The following is a 24187-nucleotide window of genomic DNA, read 5'->3' as shown; positions in this document are numbered from 1 at the left end:
TACCGCAAAGGACGTCACCACAGCTCAGCATGCTGTGGCCAGTGTAGATTGTCCAAATACATCCATTTATTGGCGAACATACACAGTATTGTGTCTTATTCACTTCACACAGAGAGGTCATCGGTTTGAGCCACCCTGTATGTTCTTGGTCTCCCAAATTTTCACATCCATTGTGTTGGCGTTCACACATCTGACTCAATGCTGGACAGCTTTTCATATACATGTCCATTGGCACCGTTGAAGGGTCTCTGTCCTGGCCCCAACCCTAACGTGTCTCTGCCTCCAGGCAGAAGCTTGTTGCCCCCGTGGTGGTTGCCCATGGGACCTCCCACCCCACCCAGACAGAGCTCTTTTGGGTACCTGGGGGTCATATTAGACATTACCCCTGCAGTGGCAGAAGCAGGTAAATAGGAAGTAGCTCCCATTGAACCTCTGAAGTCCCCTCCTCCTCGGATGTTGTTGAGAAGCTGCTGCTGCTGTTGCTGCGTCTGGGGCTTTTTCATGTAGTAAGGTTTGGCACCGTGTAAAAGACACTGGTCGTCGCCGAAGGTTGGGATGAAAGGGTTCTGGTTCACCTTATCTGGGTAGAGAGATTTAGACAAGGAGTAAGTCCCGGCCCCTCTGCCGCCACCACCACCACAGCCCCCGCCTCCCATCATTGCCCTGTCTCTCTCCCTAAAATCTCGCTCCCCCACCGAGCGCTGACGCAGCCCTCCTTCACCTCCATGGAACAGACTAAACGATGAACCTGCTTTGGTCCTATCTCCTAGTCCTCCAAACATCGGGGAGTCCCTGTCAACTGAATACCTCTCAAACATGTGAGCGTATGGACTTGGGCCCTCCATAAAGCGGTCTTTATCTTTTAAACTCACACTACGAGGCTGAACGAACTGTTCACCCATACCTCCACCACTGCCCCCCATGCGGCCTGCTCCCTCCCTCTGAAGGTCCACAAATGTGTCATATGAATGCTGCCTTCTCAGAACCCTCCCGCCTGGGCCTAGTTTCCTTCGCTGTGCCGGAGTTTGAGTCTGGTTGCCTCCTACACTACTCTTCCCTCCTGGGAACACCATATTATTATCCTCACTGATATTGTAAAGGTTGCTTGGCTGAATCTTACAGGAATCACAGCGCTTACAGGAAGCTGAGCTAGGGCGACTGGTAGTGCCCCCGACTCCACCTGCTGGGCATGCGCCTCCACCTGCATGATGACAAACACTGTGGCAGTTACGACACTCCCAGTCTCCTCCTGCTATACCCCCTCCTCCAATCCCTGAAACACCTTTTTCCCAACAGCTATGGGCCTGCTGCCCTGCTGACACTGTGTTCTTGACTTTACCTTTGAGGAAGTCCTCTACTGGCACTAAACTCTTACAGACACCACCACCACTAGCACTGCCCACACCGCTTCCTCCACTTCCTCCCTCCTGCTCCCACATGGCCTTGCCCTCCTTGGAGCGGAACTGCTCCCCATAGAACTCTCTGAGGTTCTCTTTGTCTTTGCGGAATATGTAAGGAGAAGAATTACCCCCTCCGGCACTCCTCTTCCGCTCCAGGGGTGGAGAGACCGCGCGGCGTGCCAGGGACCCGTGGGGGAAGTGGTGGTGGACGGTGTGGTGGTGGGGCCTCCTCCTGAAGCCACTCAGTTCTACATCGTCATGCTCTCGTCTGCATTTGGCCGAGGCAGGCCTCTTTTTCAGACTGTCCCTGTACTGCTTACGTCGTTTGTTGTTTCCTTCCAGGTTGCCGTAGGTGACTGTATGCGTGGAGATATCCGAGACGTCAGAGCGGACATTCCCGTCATCGCCCCCTGATCCTGCCCCTCCCCCGCCTCCACCACAGTACCTCTCGTGACTGCCGATCAGCCCCGTGCTGGATGCTCCTCCTTTGAAAGAAAACCTGCCGTACACATTTCCAGCTTTGAACCCACCCTGGCTTGAGTCTGCCTGGGCGTGGCCGGCAATCAAGTCAAATTTATTAGTGTTCCTGTGCGTCATGGAAGGGCGGGGCTGCGTGGTAAAGATGGGTGCAACCCCTCCCGCTAAACTGTCACAATCAAACATACCCCCCTCCAATGAACTAGCGCTGCCTAAACTACGCGGCCTATTGGGCGGGGGGCCAGACATACCCAGAGCTGAGGCCGGGTGGTGGTGCCGGTAATGGTCCTGGTACAGGTTGTTGTCCTTCAGGGGCAAGTTGCCAAAAGTCCTCTCCACATCACCAACATAGTCACTGAACATGTTGTCCTCTGCCATATAGGGAGGAGCAGTCTTGCAGTCCATGGGGTGACCCACCAGGCTACGCCGGTGCTCCTGGATGTCATAAATAGCAGACTCGCGGCCGCTGTGACTGTACTCCAGTGCAGCGTGCGGAGAGCCATTGACACCTGGAACAGCAGTCATATCCTTGGCAGTGCGAATCAGACGCAAGATGTTGGAGTGAGTGTTGTTCATGTTCTTCTTTATAGTGGATGAGGGGGAGTCGGCCGTTGACTTGTTTTCCTCGATTTGAACACCGTGGATGCAGCTGTAGATTCCCTGGAGTGAGTAAATGAGAGGGGAACAGGAAGACACACAAGGAGAAAGAATGTGAGACAGGTCAAGGAAGAAGATGAGAGCGTCCGGCTTAAGGCTCAGTGTGAACAGCATAATGGGTAAAGTAGAGGATACAATCAACACCAGACGTCAACAGACAGACAGAGAGAGGAGGCGAACAGGGACAGACAGAGGCAGAGAGAGGTTAATACATTGCTATGTTCTCTCTGACCACCCCCTTGTTTACACACAATTAAATGGTAATAGAGGCTGAGTTCATGAATGACTTTTCTCAGGGGGCCATCTTGGACCTGTAAAGATACTGCTAGGCTTTTCACCTCGTGCAGCTGCAGCTGATCCTGGGACTGAGGATCAAAGCCCTGATTGATGACAGCAAGCTCAATCGATAGCTTCAATCAATATCATTTAAATTCACATGACCCTAGCTGATCAGGTTTTGTTTCCTTACCACAACACTTTACACTTGTAAAAAACGACGTAAATTAATCACTTAATCATTTAAATGTCATTATTGAGCAAAGCGTTGCGTGCATGTGCAGGGTTGAGGGAAAGTTCAAAAGGTCATGAGATTCAAGTGTGCAGGCTATTACTTAAACACATCATCTTGTCAAAGCTGGTTTGTGTCTATCTTAGTCCTGGAGAAAAAAATCTTTTTTCTGTGCTCTGGTTTCTTTGTCTGCAATTTATCTTCTTTTCAGGAGGCTGCGTTGAGAAGCAGCCACTCCAATGGGAATGTCTGTGTCTTCTACATTTATAGCTACTACACCACTGTAAAGGTAATGGGGAAAAGGTTACAGTTTCACCATTGTGTCCATTCTTTCCTGTCCAACTTTGTCCTTTAGCTAGCTTAGTTTTTCTCATTGCCTAGGCCTTTTTGTCATGTCCCCCCTTTTATGTCTCTTACTAACCCTTTAAAAAGATTTAGTTATTTTTATTGCTAAATGTATAATTTGACGATCTAGTTAAGCCTTGGACTCTTGGATGAACAAGTGCATAAGTTAATTGTAAATACTTATTTTTAACAAAATAATCAAGAAATGAATGAATACATTTGTGTTTTTACATGTGATAATTTTAGTAACCAGATCCTGTTTTGTGCATGGCCCAAAATAGCTCAGGTGAATCATTCTTTTACCCCGACTGCTGCACTACACCTCAGTCTAGTGTTAATGTGATTGTTCTGTCAGGAGGACAAAGATCATTTCTAAAATAAAATGAGCACACTCACTCTGCTTATGGAGTAGGTGAAACCGGGCTTTCCAGAGCACACGCCCATAAAGCAGAAGCGCAACTGCCAGTAGAATAAGTGTTCACAGATGAAGGTGATAAGTGACAGAACCATGGCAGCCCCCAGCATGTAGAAAACGCCTGCCATGTTGTCCACGTCCAGCTGACTGCTCATCACCTCATTCTTCTCATTGTGGCAGATGCCCGTGAGCCACAGGGCCTCCAGCTCCTCCATCTCACCTGCAGCAGACAAACAAACTGATGAGTGAGAGCCTGATGTTCATGGGGGATCTGCCCAAACAGTCCGTGCCCTAAAAGTGTGGACTCAGGTCTCATGAACATGCCACTATGTCATGTTGCATTACAGTGACTAATCCACCCTCTCGGCCCTCGAGGATCATCTTATTAAGGACTGCTTATGCAAAGTATAAAGCATCTCCTGTGTTGTGGGGGAAATATACTGCCCACCGGGATTTGACTTCGTTATGGAAGGATGGATGAGTGTATAAAACATATTAACTGTGTGTATGTCTCCCAGTAGTGTTGCTAAAGGAACATGACCAAATAGTTTGCGCCAGTGTCTCTCAGTATCTCATAACTAATATGATCAGATTCTGTTTGTGTATTAGGCAACAGACCATTAGTGGTCGTCTTGTTGATTTTTGCTTGTCCACTGTCAATATTGTGGATAAATGAAGGACTATGTTGTGTTAATCTACACTAATGTTTATGCGCCGCAGGACAGAATTGCATCACAGGAGGAAATACAGAGAGTCATCAGCATGTTGTGCATGTCTCTTGTGGCTGGGAAGCTCACACACACGCAGACACACACCCACACATGCACACACACACAGCCACGTACTCACACACGTACGCACAAACACACTCTTCTCACATGTCTCAGAGCCTGCATGTCCATGACTTGAGAACACATATCTGAAAGTAGGTGAGTGTTTGTGCTGACCACTTATCTGTGTCAGGCATACAGATACAAAATGATACCGCTGGAAGGCAGTCATACATTGTCACGACGATACAAATGGTGTATGTTTGAGTACTGCATCAAACTCCGACTGTACATACAACAAGTATGTGACTGTTGCGTCCCTGTTTCCCAAACGTTATTACACTCATCATTAGGCTATCTGAGGGTTATACAAACAACAGCATTGTGCTAAAATGATCCTGAATACTGTTTTGGGAGCGAAAAGAATATAAAGTTATTTATTCTTCATGTGATTTTCTTGACCATGTTTATTTCCATGCACAAAAGGCCTAACAATAATAATGAGATATAAGTTACAGCATTTAGTAATTATAAACAGAGAAATGACACCCTACAGGACTTTGCAATGAAGTCCTTTGCAGAGCGTAAAAATATAAACAAACACAATTTGAAAACAGGGTTTGGTGCTAAAACCAAAAGTAAACGCAAATGTCTTCTGGGCAGTGAGTACTACACTGGCAGTGAGAAAAATCTGTCAGCTGTGACCAACAACTGGACGACATCCACCGGCTCCAGCTCCTCAGGATTCATCTTCTCCACATCTATAACACATCTGCAGGTCAATATCTACCTGCCCTGGACAAACAGCCTTTGTCAAGCTCTGTCTGCTGCTTCTCGGCGACCAAATAAACACAGTCTGCCACAGCGCCTGCAGGCTTAAGGGGCCAGCTGGTAGCTCCATGCTTATTACAGTTTTTGGGTTCTAGATATTGTGAGCATATTTCTATATTTCTGTAAACTTTTAGTTTTTTATTTGATTAAGTGGTTGAAGGAGTTTGAATTTATATTAGTAAAACTATTTTATTAGGATTATACAGGATTTATTTTAGACCAATAATTAATTTTTCAGACCTACATGTTTCACAAGTTTGTGGTGGTATCAAAGTTTAATATTAAAAGTGTAATAGATAAATAAACAATAGACAAAGGAAGTTTACGTATAATAAATAAGAGTCAGGACAGGTATCTTAACAGCCTTCAATTTTAAATTGTATTTTTTGTTTTTACTTCTTTTGTTTTGTCATATTAAATAACTCAAATTCAACAGTTTACCATCGCCAAACAGCATGAGGATGGCCAGATCCACAGCTCGTTTCCATCCTGAATCCTTTTGGATGGCGATGCCATAGCCCGTAGACGCAAAGACTTTTCCACTGCCGATGGTGACGAGTTTACAGCCTTCGTCTCTGCCCGCCATGTAATTCAGCACCGCTGCGTCATAGATGAATGCATCCAGTTTACTGCAGAACATGGAACAAAGAGCGAAAAGTAAATGATTTAATAGAATTTATTATTATATAGAAACAATTATGTTATTGTGTGTTATTGTATGCATTATGTAGCAGAAATAAAAGTATAGCCTATTATAATCCCATAAATTAGTCTATTTAAATGTGCACTGGTATTTATTGGGCTTTGTAAATGACTATGAAACTTTGCAGATGATTATCCTTTAAATTGCATCAAGTATTCATAGAATAAAACGTTTACTGAGAGCATGAAATACATTTAATAGCTTTCAATTTGCACTGCTAAGCCCACCAAACCCTCTCAATTGTTGGTCTCAGATTTGATGGATAAAGCGATTCAAAATCATAAAGTACCAGATACAATACAGAGGCACTCAGAGTGACAGAGGCGGCAGATGGATTGAATGAGGAGGAAAGAGAGGTATTAGCTAGCTTTCAAATTTCACCACAAACCACAAGCGCGCTGCTATTCTGGGGCCAGTGGCAGGCGGATACACAGCTCCACAGACTGCCCACCCACTTTGCCCACAATGCTGTCTTCGTCTGTCTCCTGCTCTTACTCCTTCATCATTTTTTCGCTCTATTGCATCAGGACAGTACCTCACAGCTTCCCAGCTCTCTCTCTCTCTTTTCTCTCAGATCCTTTCATCTCCCTCATCCCTCTATCCCCATCTGTTTCTCTGGCTGTCTCCATCCTCACCCAGTCTTCAAACTGTACAGCGCCTCGTCTACGTTCTTCTGGTGGAAGCTGGTCATGTAGGAGTGCATATCCCGGTAGTTGTTGCGGATGTTGCGTTCTGTGCTCCCATTGGGTACTGTCCCAAAGCGGAACGGTGGGGAAAACTCATTAGGTTTCTGGAACTGTAGTGTCCGGAAAAGGAAGAGAAGACAGCAGGGAAGGACTTGTTAGCATTAAAGAGGCACTGAGCTACATCAAATAGACTTTAATGCACTGTTAAACACAACTACAGTACTGCGCTTTTGGACTCTTAAAATGAACCAAATTACCCTAATGGATGGACAAACAAGAAGTGAAAGATAAGAACATGCTTTATGGTAAATCCAATATGACAAGTTGACCGAGCAGAACAAAAGCACAGCACTGTAGTTGTTACCACTGAAGCTTTAAGGACCTATATTATGCAAAAAAAGCCATGTTAGAATGTTGTTAAATCATCGAAACATATCCGGAGTTATGTTTTGTTTCATTCACACATATTTGCATGATCTTTTATTGTTAATCTGTCTATATCCCCAAAGATCAAAATGCTCCATTCTACCTTGTGATGTCATGTAGTGGTAGTTTTCAAGTTAACAGCTAATTTTACCTTTAGTTCAATAGAGATTGGTAATTTCAGGGCTGAAATGATCCAAATGATTCTAGTGAAGTTGTATGGAGTTTAATGAAATAACAGTGAAGCATTTCCTATATTACATTACATGACAAGGAGGAACAGTGTTTTCTGTTTAAGAGAAGAACTCTAAATATGCAGGATTTGTTTGTAAACATGTGTGAATGAAACAAAACACAACTTTAGGTATATTTGTAAACAATTCATAGATCAGAAAAATAGTATAATATTGCCCCCCTAAGCTTAATGGGTGAAACAAAGTAAATACAACATTCATAAAGTATTCCTGTGATGTACCCAGGTTAACATTTACGTCACACACTTGCTCCTCGTCCCCAAACGCACATATTCATCATGAGTTCACACCTTTTTGTCTGACAGGCCTGACACCTGGTCCACATACTCTTCCTGGATCATGAAAGCGGCCAGGTTGGCAGTGTAGGAGGCCAGGAAGATGACAGCGAAGAAGGCCCAAACTGACACCATGATCTTACTGGTGGTTCCTTTGGGATTCTGCACTGGCACAGAGTTGTTGAAAACCAGACCCCAGAGCAGCCAGATGGCCTTACCGATAGTGAAGGAGGGGCCGCCGGGTTCTGAGGATAAAGAACAGATGAAAAATGCATGTCATTTCATATTGATATTTACATTAAAGACATTGTGCTTGTGTATGACATCGGCGTTGTCAAACGTCATCACAGCAGAGACGTGACGCTGTCGGTCCCTCTTATGGATAGCTGCACATCATCCTAGATTTGTACCAAAATGACTACACAATGCTGATGAAACCTACATGTATCACCGATTAGGAACATTTAATTGGATAATGAAGTAAGTACTGAGCAGTAGGCGTATGCTCGTTGTGATTAAAGGGGGTTTATTAGCAATATAGCGTCTTGAAAATAAGATTAAAGATTAAAGATTGTTCAAATATGCACAAATCACACCAAATACAACTTTAAGAGGGTAAAGAGAAAACAACTATAACACATGATGCTACTGAAGAGATTAACTCTCATCCAGGGACATCATGTCAAAATATGAAATTGTAGAGTTATGATTTCTGGCAGAAGAAATGCCCCAATTTAACTTTAATTATTCAGGATAACTGACAACAGCAAATTCCTTATTTTTTTTCATAATAATTGTTACCATCGCTCAGGTGATCATCTGTATGAACGAACTATTTGAATGATAAAGTTGATGTGGCAGGTTAGGTTAGGTGAAATTATTAATCAGATTAAATTAGGTTTACTCTTGTGGAGTACAGATTAAATTTAACTGACTTAAATGAACACCATGGCATCAAACTATTGAACACTTATTTCTTGACTTTATAGAAAAGGAATAATTCGGTTTTGAACTGTGGAACATTCCCAGCAGAGAAATATAATCTCCATGGAGGCTTCCAGGTGGAAAACCCCTTCACTAGAAAAGTTACATAGTGCCTTTTTAATTTTACTAATGAATTTTTGCAACAGTTATTGCCTGACAAATTCAGAATGATATCTCTGTATTTTTATTCAGATTGGTATCAACCTGGTCCCCACTCCCTCTGTTGCCTGGTGAAACGTGATGGTGCAGTCATACTTGCCTTTTTTTCAGTGACTCATGTTGTATGATTATAGAATAATCACACTTATCGATTAATATAATAATTCTGACATGTCTACTCCCATCCAGTATCCTGATTACATGTATTGAGCAGTGCACATCTGCCCACTCTCCACCGCTGTGACAACCCGCTGTTACGGACTAACTCTGCTCCACCTACTTCTATGGCAGTATGACAAGGTGGTGTGCGCGCAACACTACCTATCCCAGCGCTGTGGCATCTGTGAACTGGAGATCTGCGGGGAGCGAGGAGGGAGGGTGGGGGCTGATGGGTAAGCAGCAGGCTACAATTATTCTACAGCTGGAGTGTTGCTATAGAACAACAACTTTGCGTAACCCAGTGATTAAACCACTTACATTACAAACTGGGGTTCAAACAGGATAAAATGTGTCCTATCAAAAATCAAAAACTATGAGTCAGGGTTAATAAATTACTACTCACTTTCCTTCAGAATCAAGACAAGAAAAGACATGGAGCAGCAATATAACACGTTTTATCTAGAGAGCCTGCAATTGTGGCAGGTTAATGCAATCTTGGGAGTCAAACAGAGCTGGCTCCATAAAACCTGGAAAAAATAGATTGAATCTGAGCCATTGATTTTCATGGGTAAATTGATTTGAACAGTCTGCCGGAACTGTATTTCTCTGAGCTGATAGTGTTCCAGTGACAGAGTGCGTAGTGAATGTTTAATGAGATATTTGTTTACACTGAAATGCTGATATCCAAGCCCAGATGTGTGGTGTAATAGATGACTAAATAAAGGCAGAGAAGAGTGAGAACCTTTGAACAACCTGAATTGCTAAAGATAGCTAAGATCGCTTATCTACTTTTTGCCTGTGATCCTTTTCATTAGTGCGAGAGCTTAAGTGAGTGGAGATGTAGATAAACACTCCAAGTTAAAGAGCAGAAAATCCAGAAAGTTCAAGTCCAAGTAGCTCAGAAGACATTGTTATTTAAAGGTCCTATATTACGCAAAAATGACTCTTGTAAGCTTTAAAACATGTTATGATGTTGTTCCCTCATCAAAAACATATCTAGTTTTTATTAGTCTGTCTACATCTCCAAAGTTTCAAGTTAACAGCTTCTTTGATCTTTTGTTCAGCAGAGATGGGCAATTCTAGAGATAAAATAATTAAAATGATTCGAGTGAAGGTGCATGGAGTTTAGAAACACAGTGGAGCACTTCCTGTATTAGCACATGACAATCACAATGTGGAACAGAGTATTTTTTGTTTGAGAGAAGAACTATGCAGGGTTTGTGTATTAAACATGTGTGAACAACTCCAGGTATATTTATGATAGAAATGACATTATAACATAAATCAAAAATAAAAATATGGGCCCTTTATCATAATTTTTAGTTGAAATATTGTGATATCGTATCAAAGTTCACAATATATCGAATAATATAATAAAACTTCTTTGCTTGAATTAATTGTTTTGTTGAAGCAGATGCTAAAAACAGAGGAAACTACAAAGACCATGATCCTTTGCTCCATTGCAATGCAGTATAAAGAAATAATTGAAATAATTACTTCTCTATCTGAATTCTTTGGACTAACACAGTAATACAACACGCAAAAACATGCCAAGGCTTTTTAAAAAGGAAAAAGTAACATTTTTTCAACTCTGGTAGCATCTCCAAAATATCTCAATAAATATCGAACCGTCAGATTTGCATATCATTACATTACTAATAATTTTCAGTAAGAATAGTAGTATGCAGAGTGGTTGTCCCAGCTCTGAACAGTCATTGTCATACTGCAATTGTGTCCGTGCGCAAGACACTTCAGCCCACTTTGTCCAAGAAGGAATACTGTGTGTGAGTGATCGGCTGTAGTTGGAGCAGTCGTTGGTGGAGATTGGCAGCCACCCCCGGACAACTGTTGTTTGGGAAATTTTTGTTTTTGCTACAAAGCTAATCTAAATTATTATGAAACATGAAATATCAAGGTTAACATAGACCTGTCAAGATTACAGCAGCAACCAAATACTTTTCAATAGACAAAAATATAAAATAAAAACAAAAATATAGCAAAAAAAATAGGAAGAGACTGAGGTCAAAGAAGGCACAATCATAAATATGTACAAGTCAAACAAAAATATTGAAATATTATAAATTATAACTACAGATAAAGAAATAAATGATAAATAAATGATAAAAGATAAGATGGAAATGTTGGAGCTCAATGTTTAATGTGTGTGCGGTACCTTTTTGTAGAGTGCAATAAGATTTGAGCTGTCAAGAGTCAGGCTCAAAGCTTTTCTTTTCAGCTGCGTATATGACTGAAAGGTTTTTATTCTGCACTCTTCTCTTTTAATGGTCATTTTGTGATGATTATTCATATTTAGATTTGTTTGTTATGTGAGTTTAATGTTTTTCTTATTCTATAAAATGCTTTGAATTACTTTGTGTATGCATTGTGCAATACAAATAAAACTTGCCTTGCATATTTAATGCTGCATGTTTTTTACATTTAGAATAAGGGTTTACAGGGATTATCTTGCTATATGGTTATTGTTGTCACTGTGAAAAGTAGTTTCAATTTGAGAATCAGAATCAGAAATAATGGCAATAAGTTTTAGACTTTGACTTAGACAAACTTTATTGATCCACAAGGGAAATTACTTTTATTGTCATTGTCGGTGAACAAACTAGGGACTTACTTCGCCATTTTGAGATGTATTATATTGCTCTTCAACATTTTTTATTGTGATATACCTTTGTTAACATGTCCAAAAGTAGTTTAAAGCATAATAAATGCAATGCCTGTCCAGAGCTGCCTGTATTTCCTGTACCATGGCCTCACTCTTGTGTGAGACGTGAGTGTTATGTCTCACCTCGACCATCTGCCAGACAGCGGTTGTAACCAACAGGGCTGAAGTATTCAAACACAAACACCGCCACCGCCGACACGATGAGCAACATCACAAACATCATCACCCACACGTCCGCACTGAAAGGCTCTGCAGAGAGAGGAGGGGCTCAGCGTTATTACACACATACTTATGAGGTGGTAAGATACAATTAAACCAGTCTATGTGCATTTTCCAAACACAAACATATGACAAATAAACAATAATGCCAATAAATAATAAGGAGAAGTGCTGTTTGAGGGCAAACCTCTATTATAAATTATATTAAATAATGTATATATTTATATATTTCAAATAAAAAGTAACTTCTGAGGTTTAATATTAAAGGGCCTATATTACACTATTTTATCTGTGCTATAGTTTCCTCATCAAAAACATACCCAGAGTTGTATTTTGTTAGAAAGGCTGGCGCCACCTAGTGTCTCCACTCAATTTCATTTCTCTCCAGTGACTAGGTCAGGAATCGGAATACAATAGACGGTTCAAAAAACCCCGGAAGTGTGAGTTCGGGCACCACCAGCGAAGAGCCATACATTCTGTGTTGGCAACGATTCCCGAGATCGAGGATTTAAAGCAGGAATAAAGAGAATGTTTGGTAAATTTTATCAAGTGGAAAGACGTTTTTGCCCGTCTTCCTACAAGATTTGGGAAAAACTTAATATACCAGTTAGCCAAATAATGACCAAGTCACGACCAAATAGCAGCGATTGGTTAAATGAAAAAAGAAAAAGTACCTGCCTTGCGTCGAGCAAACAAATTCTAATGCTGCGAGGCCAGTTGATGAATAAGGCTAGTACTTTGTTTCTTTCACACATGTTTAACACACAAACCCTGCATATTTACACTAACTTCTTCTCTCAAACAGAAAACAGTCTGTTCCACCTTGTGATGTTATGTGGTAATACAGGACGTGCTCGACTCTGTTTTAAAACTCCATACACTTTTACTAGAATCATTTGGATGATTTCAACCCTGGAATTGACAATCTCTTTTGATCAACAGGTAAAATGTACAGTAGCTGCTAACTTGAAATCTACTTCTTCATAATCACAAGGTGAAACAGACCATTTTGAGCTTTGGAGATGTAGATGCCTGACTAATAATAAAATGCTACTCAAACATGTGGGAATGAAACAAACTTCAGGTATGTTTTTGATGAGGGAACATGGTTAAAATCTCACAAGAGACAATTTAACGTAATATAGAACTTTTAAGCAATTGATACCGCATGTAAATTTTTATCTTCTGACAATGAAAAACAATCTCTCTGTTCACATACCGAGAAAGGCAGAGGGAGAGACTGTTCCATTGCTCCGAGAAACCATGACGCTGATCCCAGTCTCTATGAATGGTACTGAAAAATCAATGACCTCTGACCTTTCCTCATTGATAGTAAGTGAACCAACTGCCATATGGGCATTCTTCAGCACCACCTGATGATGAGACAGAGACACAACAAAACACAATGTCAGAGCTTGTGTTCTTTCTTAAAGTAGAAAGGTAAAAGATCAGACAATAATTTATTCGTAGCAGTTCGTTTATGAGTCACAGATAATGTCATGTGTTTAACAAGATTTTTTTTCTGACAACCCTAAGCCGAAGCAGATCATAATTACAGCAGGTCAGAATGTGGCACCCTCACAGAGTTTCCAGGTATATTTAGTCTTCTGTTTCAAACGCCTCAGCTCATGAATACAAATGCGGTGTGATAATAAAGGATATGTATGCCAGAGGGAGCACAAGTCCTGTTCACCGTTTAGTTCTCTGCTGGTCAGATTTATTCACAGCCTGTTTGTCCACACGCTCTGAATCTGTTTTTCACTGCACAAATTAGACCATTAGATGCTTGTTTAGGCATTTAACGACACAGAGTTTAATCTACTCACTCAACTACATCTGCAGCCTCTCATACTCTCTCACTCATACATACTTTACACAAGTGTCTCTCAAACTGCAGCACGCGTACCACTGCCTCTGGAGGTACTCAGGGCCATGCAGTATTTGTTGTATTTACAGAAAGATGAAGTGTGAGTGAGTTTGTCTAGAATGACTACTAATAATATTACTGCATTAGATTTATATACAGCGCCTTTCAAGACACCAACAGCGCTTAAAGGTGCACTGTAACTTTTTGGTTGGAGGTCCATCACCTGCTTGTTTTTACAGATATGTCATTATTCTGCCTGGAATGTTCCACAGTGTGATTTTAAATAGTTCTACCTGACATTTATCCAATTACAAATATGTAATCAAATATGTCTAGAAAAATAGGCATTCTGACTGTGAGTGGCGTTGCCTCTCCACAGATTTGACCTGTAAATTGATCAGATCTGGTCTCCATGGTAAAAGAAAAGCAATACAACCTTCATGGAGAAAAGCATTTGAAGGACAGGCCACCAGAAAAGTTACACAATGTACCTTTAACTATTAGGCCTGTCACGATAAAAATAAAAATGTATGTGCGATATATTGCTGAAATCAATACAGACGATACACAGTAATATGGAAACCAAACCATAAAGCAGATTTAATCACAAAAATATTCTAAATGTTCAATATTACATTGTTATAATAATGTACTAAAAGTAATATTATTACATATAGCATGAGCTGCAATACATAAATGACAGAAAGCAACACTTAAGTAATTAGATTATGTAATTTTAGTTCATAATTCAAACTTCTACAGCTCAAATCTGATCATATTGCAGATAAAACAATTTCCCACTACTACAAAGAAAAACTCCCAACAATAAATATTGAACCCCCCAAATTATTATTCCATTTATAATATATTGAACAATAAGTTGATATAGTCATTATCCTGACAGGCCACTTAACTACCTTATTTATGGTTCACTTACATTTCAGACCATATTTAGCTCTAATTTAGGCCTGATATTGCAGCTTTTGGCTTTCTGGTAGTACTTAGAACTAAAGCTGTCCTGATAAATACTATAATAAGTTATCATTGACAGATGGAGCAATTATTTTGGGGGTCAATATTTATCATGTGGTGCTTTTTCTTTGTACTAGTGGGAATAATTTTTCTGTTCTATGATGAGATTTGAGCTGTAGAGGGTTGAGTTATGAACTTCTATCACTCATTATAGATACAAACTGTTAACTGTTGCATTCTGACAATTACTTATAGGCTCTGTGTCTCAAAGCTAAAAGTCAATTTAATTAAAATTGTAAAATTAATAAAAATAAAGACTACGTAACTATTTTAGCTGTGGAATATTTCAGTTTGCGTATGAATCATATCTCTCCCGCAGCTCCTATTTACTCCCTTATCTTTAAATATTTATTCATTTTAGATCGACTCTGCAAAAATGGAGCAAAAAAGATGAAATTGTACAGGAAGTAGTGGTGCTAACATTGAGGTTGCAGGGCGCTATTGTGCACCAAGCCTATTGCAGTTCATATTTTTTTTTACATTTAGAATCATTTTTGGGGAGATAATTCTGCTATATCTTTATTTTCTTGAACAATGTATTGTATCACACTTCAAAATTTGTTATCATACTGGGGTGACGTTTGACATATTGCGTGTGCGGAGAGGGGTGGAGCGTGGGAGAGTTTTGTTTTTGGTTAAATGTTAAAATTAATACAAAAAATAATAATGATAATAAATAAAAATGTGTTATCATGACAGACCCACTTAGAAAGCCAAATATTATCTTAGGTGGTGCTTGGCGTGCGACTGCTTTACACTATCATGAGTTAAGGGCGTTTTGAAGTGCTGCTCTGGTCTATAGTACGAAGGTCAACAGTAAATGAATGCAGTGCAGAAGTAGGTACTGTATTTCCTGAGGCTACTACTATCTTCTCTTTGTCCTCTCAGTTTTGTTCTCTGATTTGGCCTATACCACAGCCCCGCCCAGGGCCAGAGCTGCAGAGAGTATATCCTCCATAACATGACAGATACAGAGGAAAATGCTCTCACAATATAATTAGCTCATCACAAATCCCCCCGGATGCGCTGTATTCAAATGAGTGGAAGATTACATCAGCTTGTTTCAATTAATGTTTCAGTTCTGCTATGTAATTAATTAAATTAGTTTCCGATGTATTGGGAATAACAAATACAAGAATGAAACAATAACAATCTACAGTAATTATACATGTAACAAACTGAAAATTTTGACTTATACCCAAAAGAAAATGGTTAAAGTGGTTATTTTTTGTTAAAATTCCCTTAACATATTCATTTTTCTTTCTTGTGTTTGCACACATTGGCACATTTTTTCTTTCAAACTGAATGTTATTGTACATAAAGTTTAAAAAGCCCACACTGTACTATTTTCTGATCTGTTATAATGTTGTTTCTTCATTAAAAACAAACCTGGAGTTGTGTTTTGTTTCATTCACACACGTTTAACACACAAACACTGCATATTTAGGCTGAGTTCTTCTCTCGAACAGAAAACACTCACCACCTTGTGATGTGGTAATGCAGGAAGTGCTCCACTGTGTTTTTAAATTCAATACACTTTCACTAGAGTCATTTGGATAATTTCAGCCCTGGATTTGCCAAAACAAAATGTAATATGTTGGTGTTAACTTGAAAACTAAGGAGATTGATTGACTAATAAACCAGGATTACTCAAACATGTGTGAATGAAACAAAAAAGTCCAGGTGTTTTTGAGGAAGGAACAGCACATGACTTAAAGCTCTTAAGAGTAAATTTTTGCGTAAAATAGTAATAATATGGGACCCTTAAACTTAATGGCAGGAAATATGTAGCTACAATTGAAAACGCTGTGAGTTGGTGTTGACCATTACCAGTGAAGGGCCTGTATTAAGTAAATAACTCTACAGTCTCACATTGGTACTGTTTACTTTCATTGTGTGACCTTATTGACCTGACATATACATCTATTAGCTCTATTTTTAGTCCTTGTTATGTTTTTGTGGTGGTAGTGCACAGCTTTATATTGTACTACCGTAGCATTTAGGGCACCATATAATCCCATAGAAAAAATGCTTGAATTTAGATAACAAAATACTTTTATTCCAGTCAATCCAATTCAGTACTGAGTTGATAATTTATAAATGCTTTTTTTTAATGTGAAACTCTCAGCTTGTTTCTTGGCTACAAATAGGTGTGAAAAGAGATGTCTTTACCTCTCCGACCATGCCATTCCATGTCCCATTAACCTTCTTCCCATGTTTCCCATTGGTAACGAGGTATAGGTCATATGTAAACTTGACAGTCTTGGCGATCTTTTTGAGGATGTCGATGCAGAATCCCTTGCAGCAGCGCTTGATGTAGATCCCTGAATCTCCGGTTTGATTGCTGGTAAATGAGGGAGAAGGAAATAGATTACAGACAAGGACATAACTGAACAGAGAGACACAGCAGGTGAATAGGTAAAATCTTAACATTTTCATATGAATATAAGACATTTTATGTGTAAAAAACAATTTGACAATTTTTGGGACATATGAATCTCAAAATAGATACGCCAGGTTCAAATTTCTTGCCTCAATTTGTTGACTTATTAGATACAAAGAAATTTATGAGGGGGGATTTTGGATGTTTTGTTTGGTATTTGAGTAAACTAAATTAAACTGACAAATTAAATATTAAAACTACTTTCGGTGCAAATTGGAAAATTGTTCTGTTTCCACATGAAAGCTTGGAGGTTAAGAGACCAGACTGACCAAAAAACAAAAATGTGAAAAATGTGAGTTATGCCTGTAATGTCTCCCCTCAAAGCTGCACTATGTCACTTTTTTGTTAGGGGTCTGTCAGCTGCTTGTTTCATGGATATGACATTGCTCCACCTGGAATTTTGCACAGTAAACAGCTCTACCTTACACTTATTCAATTTTATAGCTCAAAAATACTTGGAAAAACACGCATTCTGACTCTGAACGGGGTAGCCTCTTCACAGATCTGACCTGTAACTTGGTCTGTTTTGGTTTTTATAAAGATAGAAAGGTTTAATGCCATACTGTGAAACACTGAATGAAGAAAAGCATTGGACCCCACCTTTAAAGACAGAATTACTAGCTCAGTACATGCTGTTTATACTTGAGGCAGAATACTACACAAGCAACTGATTCCTATACAGACATATTACGTGTTTTTCTTGTTTTTCAAAAATTGTTGTTAATAATTATTTACATTTTGTTCATTGTAAAGTACAATTCTGATCTAAAAATAACTGCAGAACTGATTCTTGGTCTCGCTTCTTCATGTTGGTATTCCAGCGTAACAGGCTGTGGATTTTCACTTACTTACATTTTTTTACCCAGTGTTTTTCAACCCTATGAGATTTGGCAGAGAATAACAAATAGAGTCATAGATGGGAATTAGTGATTGGAAAAAACAAGAACTTCTGGAGCTCCCAAGTCTCAAATGCAACACAATATAACCCTCCAACTCTAACATTAAAAAATTAATGTTTTTTTTTTTTTTTTTTTTAAATTAAGATAACAATGAGGGAAACCTTTTTAAGTATGGCAGAATGGCTTTTTCCTTAAGGTGCATTGTGTATTTTCTGGTGAAGGGTCCATAGAATTGCTTTTCTCCATGAACATGTTATTGCTTTATCTGGAATGTTTCACAGTATGGTATTAAATCTTCATGGAGCCCAAACCAGACCAAATTACAGGTCAGATCTATGGAGAGATAACCCTGCACATAGTCAGAATCCCTGTTTTTCTAGGTATTTTTGATAAATAAAACCAACTGTATTGAATAAATGTAAGGTAGCTCTGTTTAATGTCACACTGTGGAACATTCCAGGCAGAGCAATAATATTCACAGAAACAAGCAGATGATGGACCCCCCCAACCGAAAAGTTAGCACACCTTTAATCAGTGTTATTTTTCCAAAGTCTATTTTGTTAATCTGTGTGTAGTTTTGGTTGAGAACATAAACAGGTGCACAGCAGATGGAGACACAGTACAATAGCTGCTCTGGCACAGTGTGCTGTTAGACCAAGGACAAATTAGTTTGTTTTAACCTCTCTGTATTATTCATATGAATGTGTGTCATATTCAATTAGGGGACAATAGTATCAACAAAAAACACTGACCATACAACTGAAATATATTAACATCTGACACCTTAAAATGTTGGACTTATTATTTTATGAAAGCTGTTCTGTAATTACTTTATCATAAATAAGTTACAAAACAGATTTGGAAACTCAGTCTCAGCTCTGGTATCGGTTGATATCGGGTATCGACAGGCACTTAAAGCCATGATATCAGAACAAAAAAAGATGGAGGAACCCTAGAATAAAGGCATGCTGGCAATAAGAGAATAATGCAGCACAAACATAATAGTCTGTATTTCACAAAAGTACATCTGTCGGTGTCACCAAACCTCAGCACTGCTCAGTGATTGGTCCATGATGGGTCAGCTGCTGGGTGAACTTGAAACTTACACTGAGAGTATCTGAAAATGTATTCTCGTGAGTTTGTAAAATCGCTAATATTACGAGAATCTATCTTGCTGTGCAAGATTAATATTGCCTAGTCCAATTCAAAATACTAGAAATGGCAACTTTGATGAAAACACAGACAGATAAAGGAAGGGGAAAATGAAAGCAGGATCAGTCAATAAAAGCAACACAGGCCAGGAGCTAAGGATGTCCTCTACAGACTTGAAGTTGGTCAGAGAAAGAGGTCACTGACGAAAATTCATTATCATGTGGAGCGGGAAGAAGAAGGGTGAGGATAAAAAGACAGCGGAGCGGGCGAAAGAGGGACAGAATCTGAGATGATGATCTGGTTCAGTGTGAGGACAAGAGGAAGGTAATCACAGCGTGTCAGAGCGAGCCGACTGAAAAAGACAAAAGGATTTCAGTCTCTGGTTTGACTAAAAATATTAAATCGATTTTTTGCCAAGTGCTTATGCCTGGTGTTGACAAATCAGTCCTTTGTTGTTTATTTTGTGACTTTCTGAAAGGACCAGCAGCAGTGTGCTGAATTATTCACATTGTGGCTGTATTGTTGAATATGAATCAATATTTTAGACTTTTATTTGGCATCCTCCACAATGGTAACAAGAGACTGCGGGCCAGACCAGACACTTGAAGACAATGTGTGTAGTTGTTTCACCTGAGCTTAAGTTGTTTGCGACACGGCACAGTGTTTCTCATGCATGTCCCGCTGAGTGGGTCCACGTCCTCCACAATGACAAATGGCGCCTCCTCCAAAGTTACAATGGACAGGTGGTCCTCTTGTGCCTCAGCTCCGGAGTACAGCTCAAAACGAGGCCACACATGGTACCTCATTGTGAGAGAGCCTCTCTCCCACTTGCCAACCTGCAGCAGTGGAGGAGGTCTTAATTAACACACAGGACAGAAAGCGCTGACATCAAGTACAAAACAACACACAATTACCCGGTCCCACTGTCGATCTTTCTCCAGAAGAATTATCACCAGTTTTGGATGCATCTGGTGCCCCTCGTGACTGAAGGACAGGTTTCGTCCCTCAAACGTCACATTCATCACATACCTAAAGATTAAAGGTCAAGTGTTAGGGAAGATTTTTATTCAATATCCAGGTTGGTTTCAATCCTCTTCCCAGTTAAGTGAAAGTTAATGCATCAGAAGAACAGCAGTGGTTCCCCTGCAGTTGTAATTTCATATTATTGTGGGGTTTTTTTGGATTTGGATTTTTTGTAAATGATTTTTTTTTTTTTTTAAACCTTTTAATCTAAAATGAGCCGTATCAGGTTAATACAAATGTGAACAATGAGAGTGTTTGTTTATATGAGACAATTACTGATGATTTGGGAATACAAAGAGCAACAAATAATAATTAATGCCTGTGGTGAAAATGCCACTTCATTTACATTACTATTAAACTGGGTAAAAATATAGCTGTTTAGTTAATGTTTAGACAAAGGTTCTTACTGGTTCAGGGTTTTATAGACAAATCTATGTATTATTAAAATATTTAGTTTAGTACAACAGTGTTAGTATAATTTATAAATTGTTTTAAAGAAGTTTGGTATTGACATTCAGATCAAACAGTGATAATGGGACTGGAAAAAAAAGTATTATTACATGTAAAACAATCAAGCAAAAATGACCAATGCATTGTTATTAAGCCCACATAAAAAGTAACCTGAAAAGAAACACAGTTGGCTCACAGTTAAACAGTGTCTTTCCACTATATAATCTTAATGAAATACTCTAATGATTATAGTATTTGGTTTGTATGAACAATGTTTCTTGTTAGAATGAGCTATGAAAGCAGTGATCTAATTTTCATACATGCACCTGTATACCAGTTTCACATGTGATGCCAATTGCTATGATTACCTGGTTACATAACACGTGTAGAAGGCGGCGAAGGTGTGAGTGTGAGTGAGAGTGAGAGCAGCTGAGGTGAGGAGAGCAACAGGAGCTCAGCAGCAGAGAGCAGGAGAGAGGGCAAGAGGAGCGAGGGGGCATTAGAAGTCTATGTGAATCCATATGAGCCTGAGCTACATGTGTGTCAACACTGCACAACAGTGGCAGATAACTTAGGATTACTGCTTTACGCTTTTCCAACTTTTTCCCTCTCTCTCTCGTCGCTGCCTCCTTCCCCTCACTTTTCCTCATCCTGTTCGTGGGCTGCCATCACCATGGAGACACACTGCCTCTGAAACAATCCACCAGAGAAATAAATATCTTGTCTTGAACGCATAGAGAGTGAGGCTGCTCTTGTGAGTGTGTGGAGGGGGTTATCTGATTTTTTCATGTTGGACACAAAAACGGTATGCAAAACAGACAATAAATCAATTCACAAGTTTATGAAACCAACAGTTGAGCCTGTGCAAGTTAGCAAGGATTTTGTCACAAGTACCACCTACTAGAACATTGAGTGCCTCTGTTGTGGTAGCTGTATTTATAACCCAGCCCGCAGACACAAGCAGATCTAAGTTAGCCAAAGGATTGAGAAGTCAAAACATGAGTCAAGCCCCTGTGAAATGCCTATTGCTGTACAATGTCTGGTTAGTGTGCTAAAAGTGCTGTAATGCGCATGTAACTTGGGATTAGCCCTATAAACATAATCTGACTTTGAATGAGCTAACTGAAGTGATTGAAACCATGTGGGCAGGGGCTCGCCGTGGCTATGCGCTGACCCATGGGAACATTCTCATGTCCGCACATAGAGGCGACAAGCCCACAGTCTTACAGAGACTCTCAGAGACTCTTAATGCTGGTATAATGTAAAGTAATGTGTTGCCATGGCGGCCACAACCACAGCAATTTTCATGCAATCAGCTGAGTTGCCATGGGAACAGTAATCTCACCCAGGAGAGGCTGGTCGTAAGAGAAACAGAATGAGAGAAGAGTATTTTCTGTCTATCCAGTGTTTACCCACTTCTCTGCATGTTGTCTCTCACTCAGATCAATCTCTCCATCTCACCTCCGAGCAGCACTTCCCATGCACGCTGAATCCCACATCAATAGGACTCATCTAGCAGCACATTAACCTCTGGCTCACAGACAGAGGCACACTGTGAATGCTGCTATGTTTGTCATCTTAGAGCCCTGTACTATTGATGGAGCTTTTAAGAGCCATACAACCCCTCACTGTGTATTAAGTGCTCTCTGAAACAGTGAAAAGACCAAAAGACACTCAGCAATGTTCAACTGGGACCAGACACTAACATGAGCTAATGCAGCTCCATCACAGCCATATGCAGCGCTTGTACGCGACTCACTCACCAACTGTTCCCCAACTAATCGCTGGCTCAGAGGGAATTTATTATTTTTTGTCACAGAGACATTGAATCATCAATGGCAGAGTCCACATTTGTCTCTTCAACTCTCTTCATTTGAGAAACATTTATGTGGCATGAATATTTTATCTTGGGGTGACGATGAATACCAAGGATTACAGGGTGTTGCTGCAATGCAGGGATGTAAAAATATATAGCGCTGCTGAGAGACATCTGTGCTGCACACACACATATACTGTATGTGCATATTATAGCAGGTTTGTCTGCATGACTCATAATCTGGGATGATGTCTTCAGTCAACGACTAGTTCCAGGGACACTGACGGATAAGGATACATTTCACTTTGTGCACATGTATGTGTCTATACGTATATACCTATATACCTACTATATGTATGTGTGTGTGTGTGTGTGTGTGTGTGTGTATATATATATATATATATATATATATATATATATATATATATTATACACACACACACATATATATATGTATGTTTGTGTGTGTATATGTGTATATATGTATGTGTGTATATATATATATATATATATATATATATATATATACACACACACACACACACTATATATATATACTATATATATAATATATATATACTATATACTGTATATATATGTGTGTGTGCTTTGAAAGGAAGTAATTGACAGTTCTACACAATTGAGCATGATGAAAATGTTAAAATTCAACGATTTACAAGCACTTTTTAACAACAAATAGCATGTAAACAAACCAGTAACAAAGGTGAGTGCATCTCTTTGAGCTGCAGCCTTTAATAAGAGCCACAGGAGTCATGTGATCTGGGCCCATCAGGAGCCCCGCAGAGAGGCAGACATCACACAGATACCTGTGGCGCTGCACAGCACACAGACACACACTGAATCAGAGCACCACTCCCTCATTTCAAATGTGAACAAGACTAAGGCAGTGACCTTCACAAACTCAAATACTGAGTTATCCACTCCCCATAGAGAAAAGATCTTCACCTCAGAGGTGGCTACAATCTTGTATAAACTGTAGAACACTACAACTATTATTTATTATTTTTGAAAAGTAGTTACTTAATACTATTTTTGTATGGTAATGTTATTTAAATAAAAGATCATATAAATCAAGCTATTAACAAATGTAATCAATAAATGAATACATAGAACACCTGTTACTGAGAAGGTTCAGTCATGTAAGCAAAAGTTACTAATTCCATGACCTCACAAAAGCAGTAGAAAAAGCACTTAGACAATAAACATCTACAAAGTGAACATGTACAACCGAGATCAGTGACCAAAGAAGATAAGATTTAATACAGACGATATGAAATATTGATTAGTCATAACTACAGTTCTTCCTCTGATTTGGCAGTAATCTGAGAGCAGACAGTCTGATAAACAGTTAAATCACTTCTTCATTGTGGTTTATCATCTTTGTACAGTCCCCATGAATAAAGTAATTACAAATGTCCTATTTCCTTGTATTATCCACATTTGATTAACAGTGTTGAACGGACTGGACCGTGCATCACAAAAAAGACGAACAAAAGATGACAAAAGACATAATCAGGGGCTCATAGAGAAGAGACTTTA

The 24187-nt window shown here is 39.6% G+C and overlaps 1 protein-coding gene across 1 annotated transcript in view; it reads right to left on the bottom strand.

The window, feature by feature from the left end:
- Nucleotides 1-182: 182 nt before the first annotated feature.
- Nucleotides 183-24187, bottom strand: part of grin2bb (glutamate receptor, ionotropic, N-methyl D-aspartate 2B, genome duplicate b) — a 65675-nt gene continuing 41670 nt past the window's right edge. The window contains exons 5-15 of the mRNA XM_055158155.1: nucleotides 20253-20367; nucleotides 19969-20174; nucleotides 17017-17188; nucleotides 13165-13318; nucleotides 11850-11975; nucleotides 7760-7989; nucleotides 6742-6902; nucleotides 5845-6032; nucleotides 3784-4022; nucleotides 479-2537; nucleotides 183-391 (exon numbers count right to left, since the gene is read on the bottom strand). Of these exons, the coding sequence (XP_055014130.1) occupies nucleotides 183-391; nucleotides 479-2537; nucleotides 3784-4022; nucleotides 5845-6032; nucleotides 6742-6902; nucleotides 7760-7989; nucleotides 11850-11975; nucleotides 13165-13318; nucleotides 17017-17188; nucleotides 19969-20174; nucleotides 20253-20367 (3859 nt within the window). The remainder of the gene's footprint in view (nucleotides 392-478; nucleotides 2538-3783; nucleotides 4023-5844; nucleotides 6033-6741; nucleotides 6903-7759; nucleotides 7990-11849; nucleotides 11976-13164; nucleotides 13319-17016; nucleotides 17189-19968; nucleotides 20175-20252; nucleotides 20368-24187) is intronic.

The sequence above is a fragment of the Boleophthalmus pectinirostris genome, unplaced genomic scaffold, assembly GCF_026225935.1.
Source record: "Boleophthalmus pectinirostris isolate CB_2022bp ecotype Guang Dong unplaced genomic scaffold, ASM2622593v1 HiC_scaffold_22, whole genome shotgun sequence".
Taxonomy (NCBI): domain Eukaryota; kingdom Metazoa; phylum Chordata; class Actinopteri; order Gobiiformes; family Gobiidae; genus Boleophthalmus; species Boleophthalmus pectinirostris.
The sequence above is the reverse complement of the archived record's forward strand: the minus strand, read 5'-3'. Positions and strand labels throughout refer to the sequence as shown.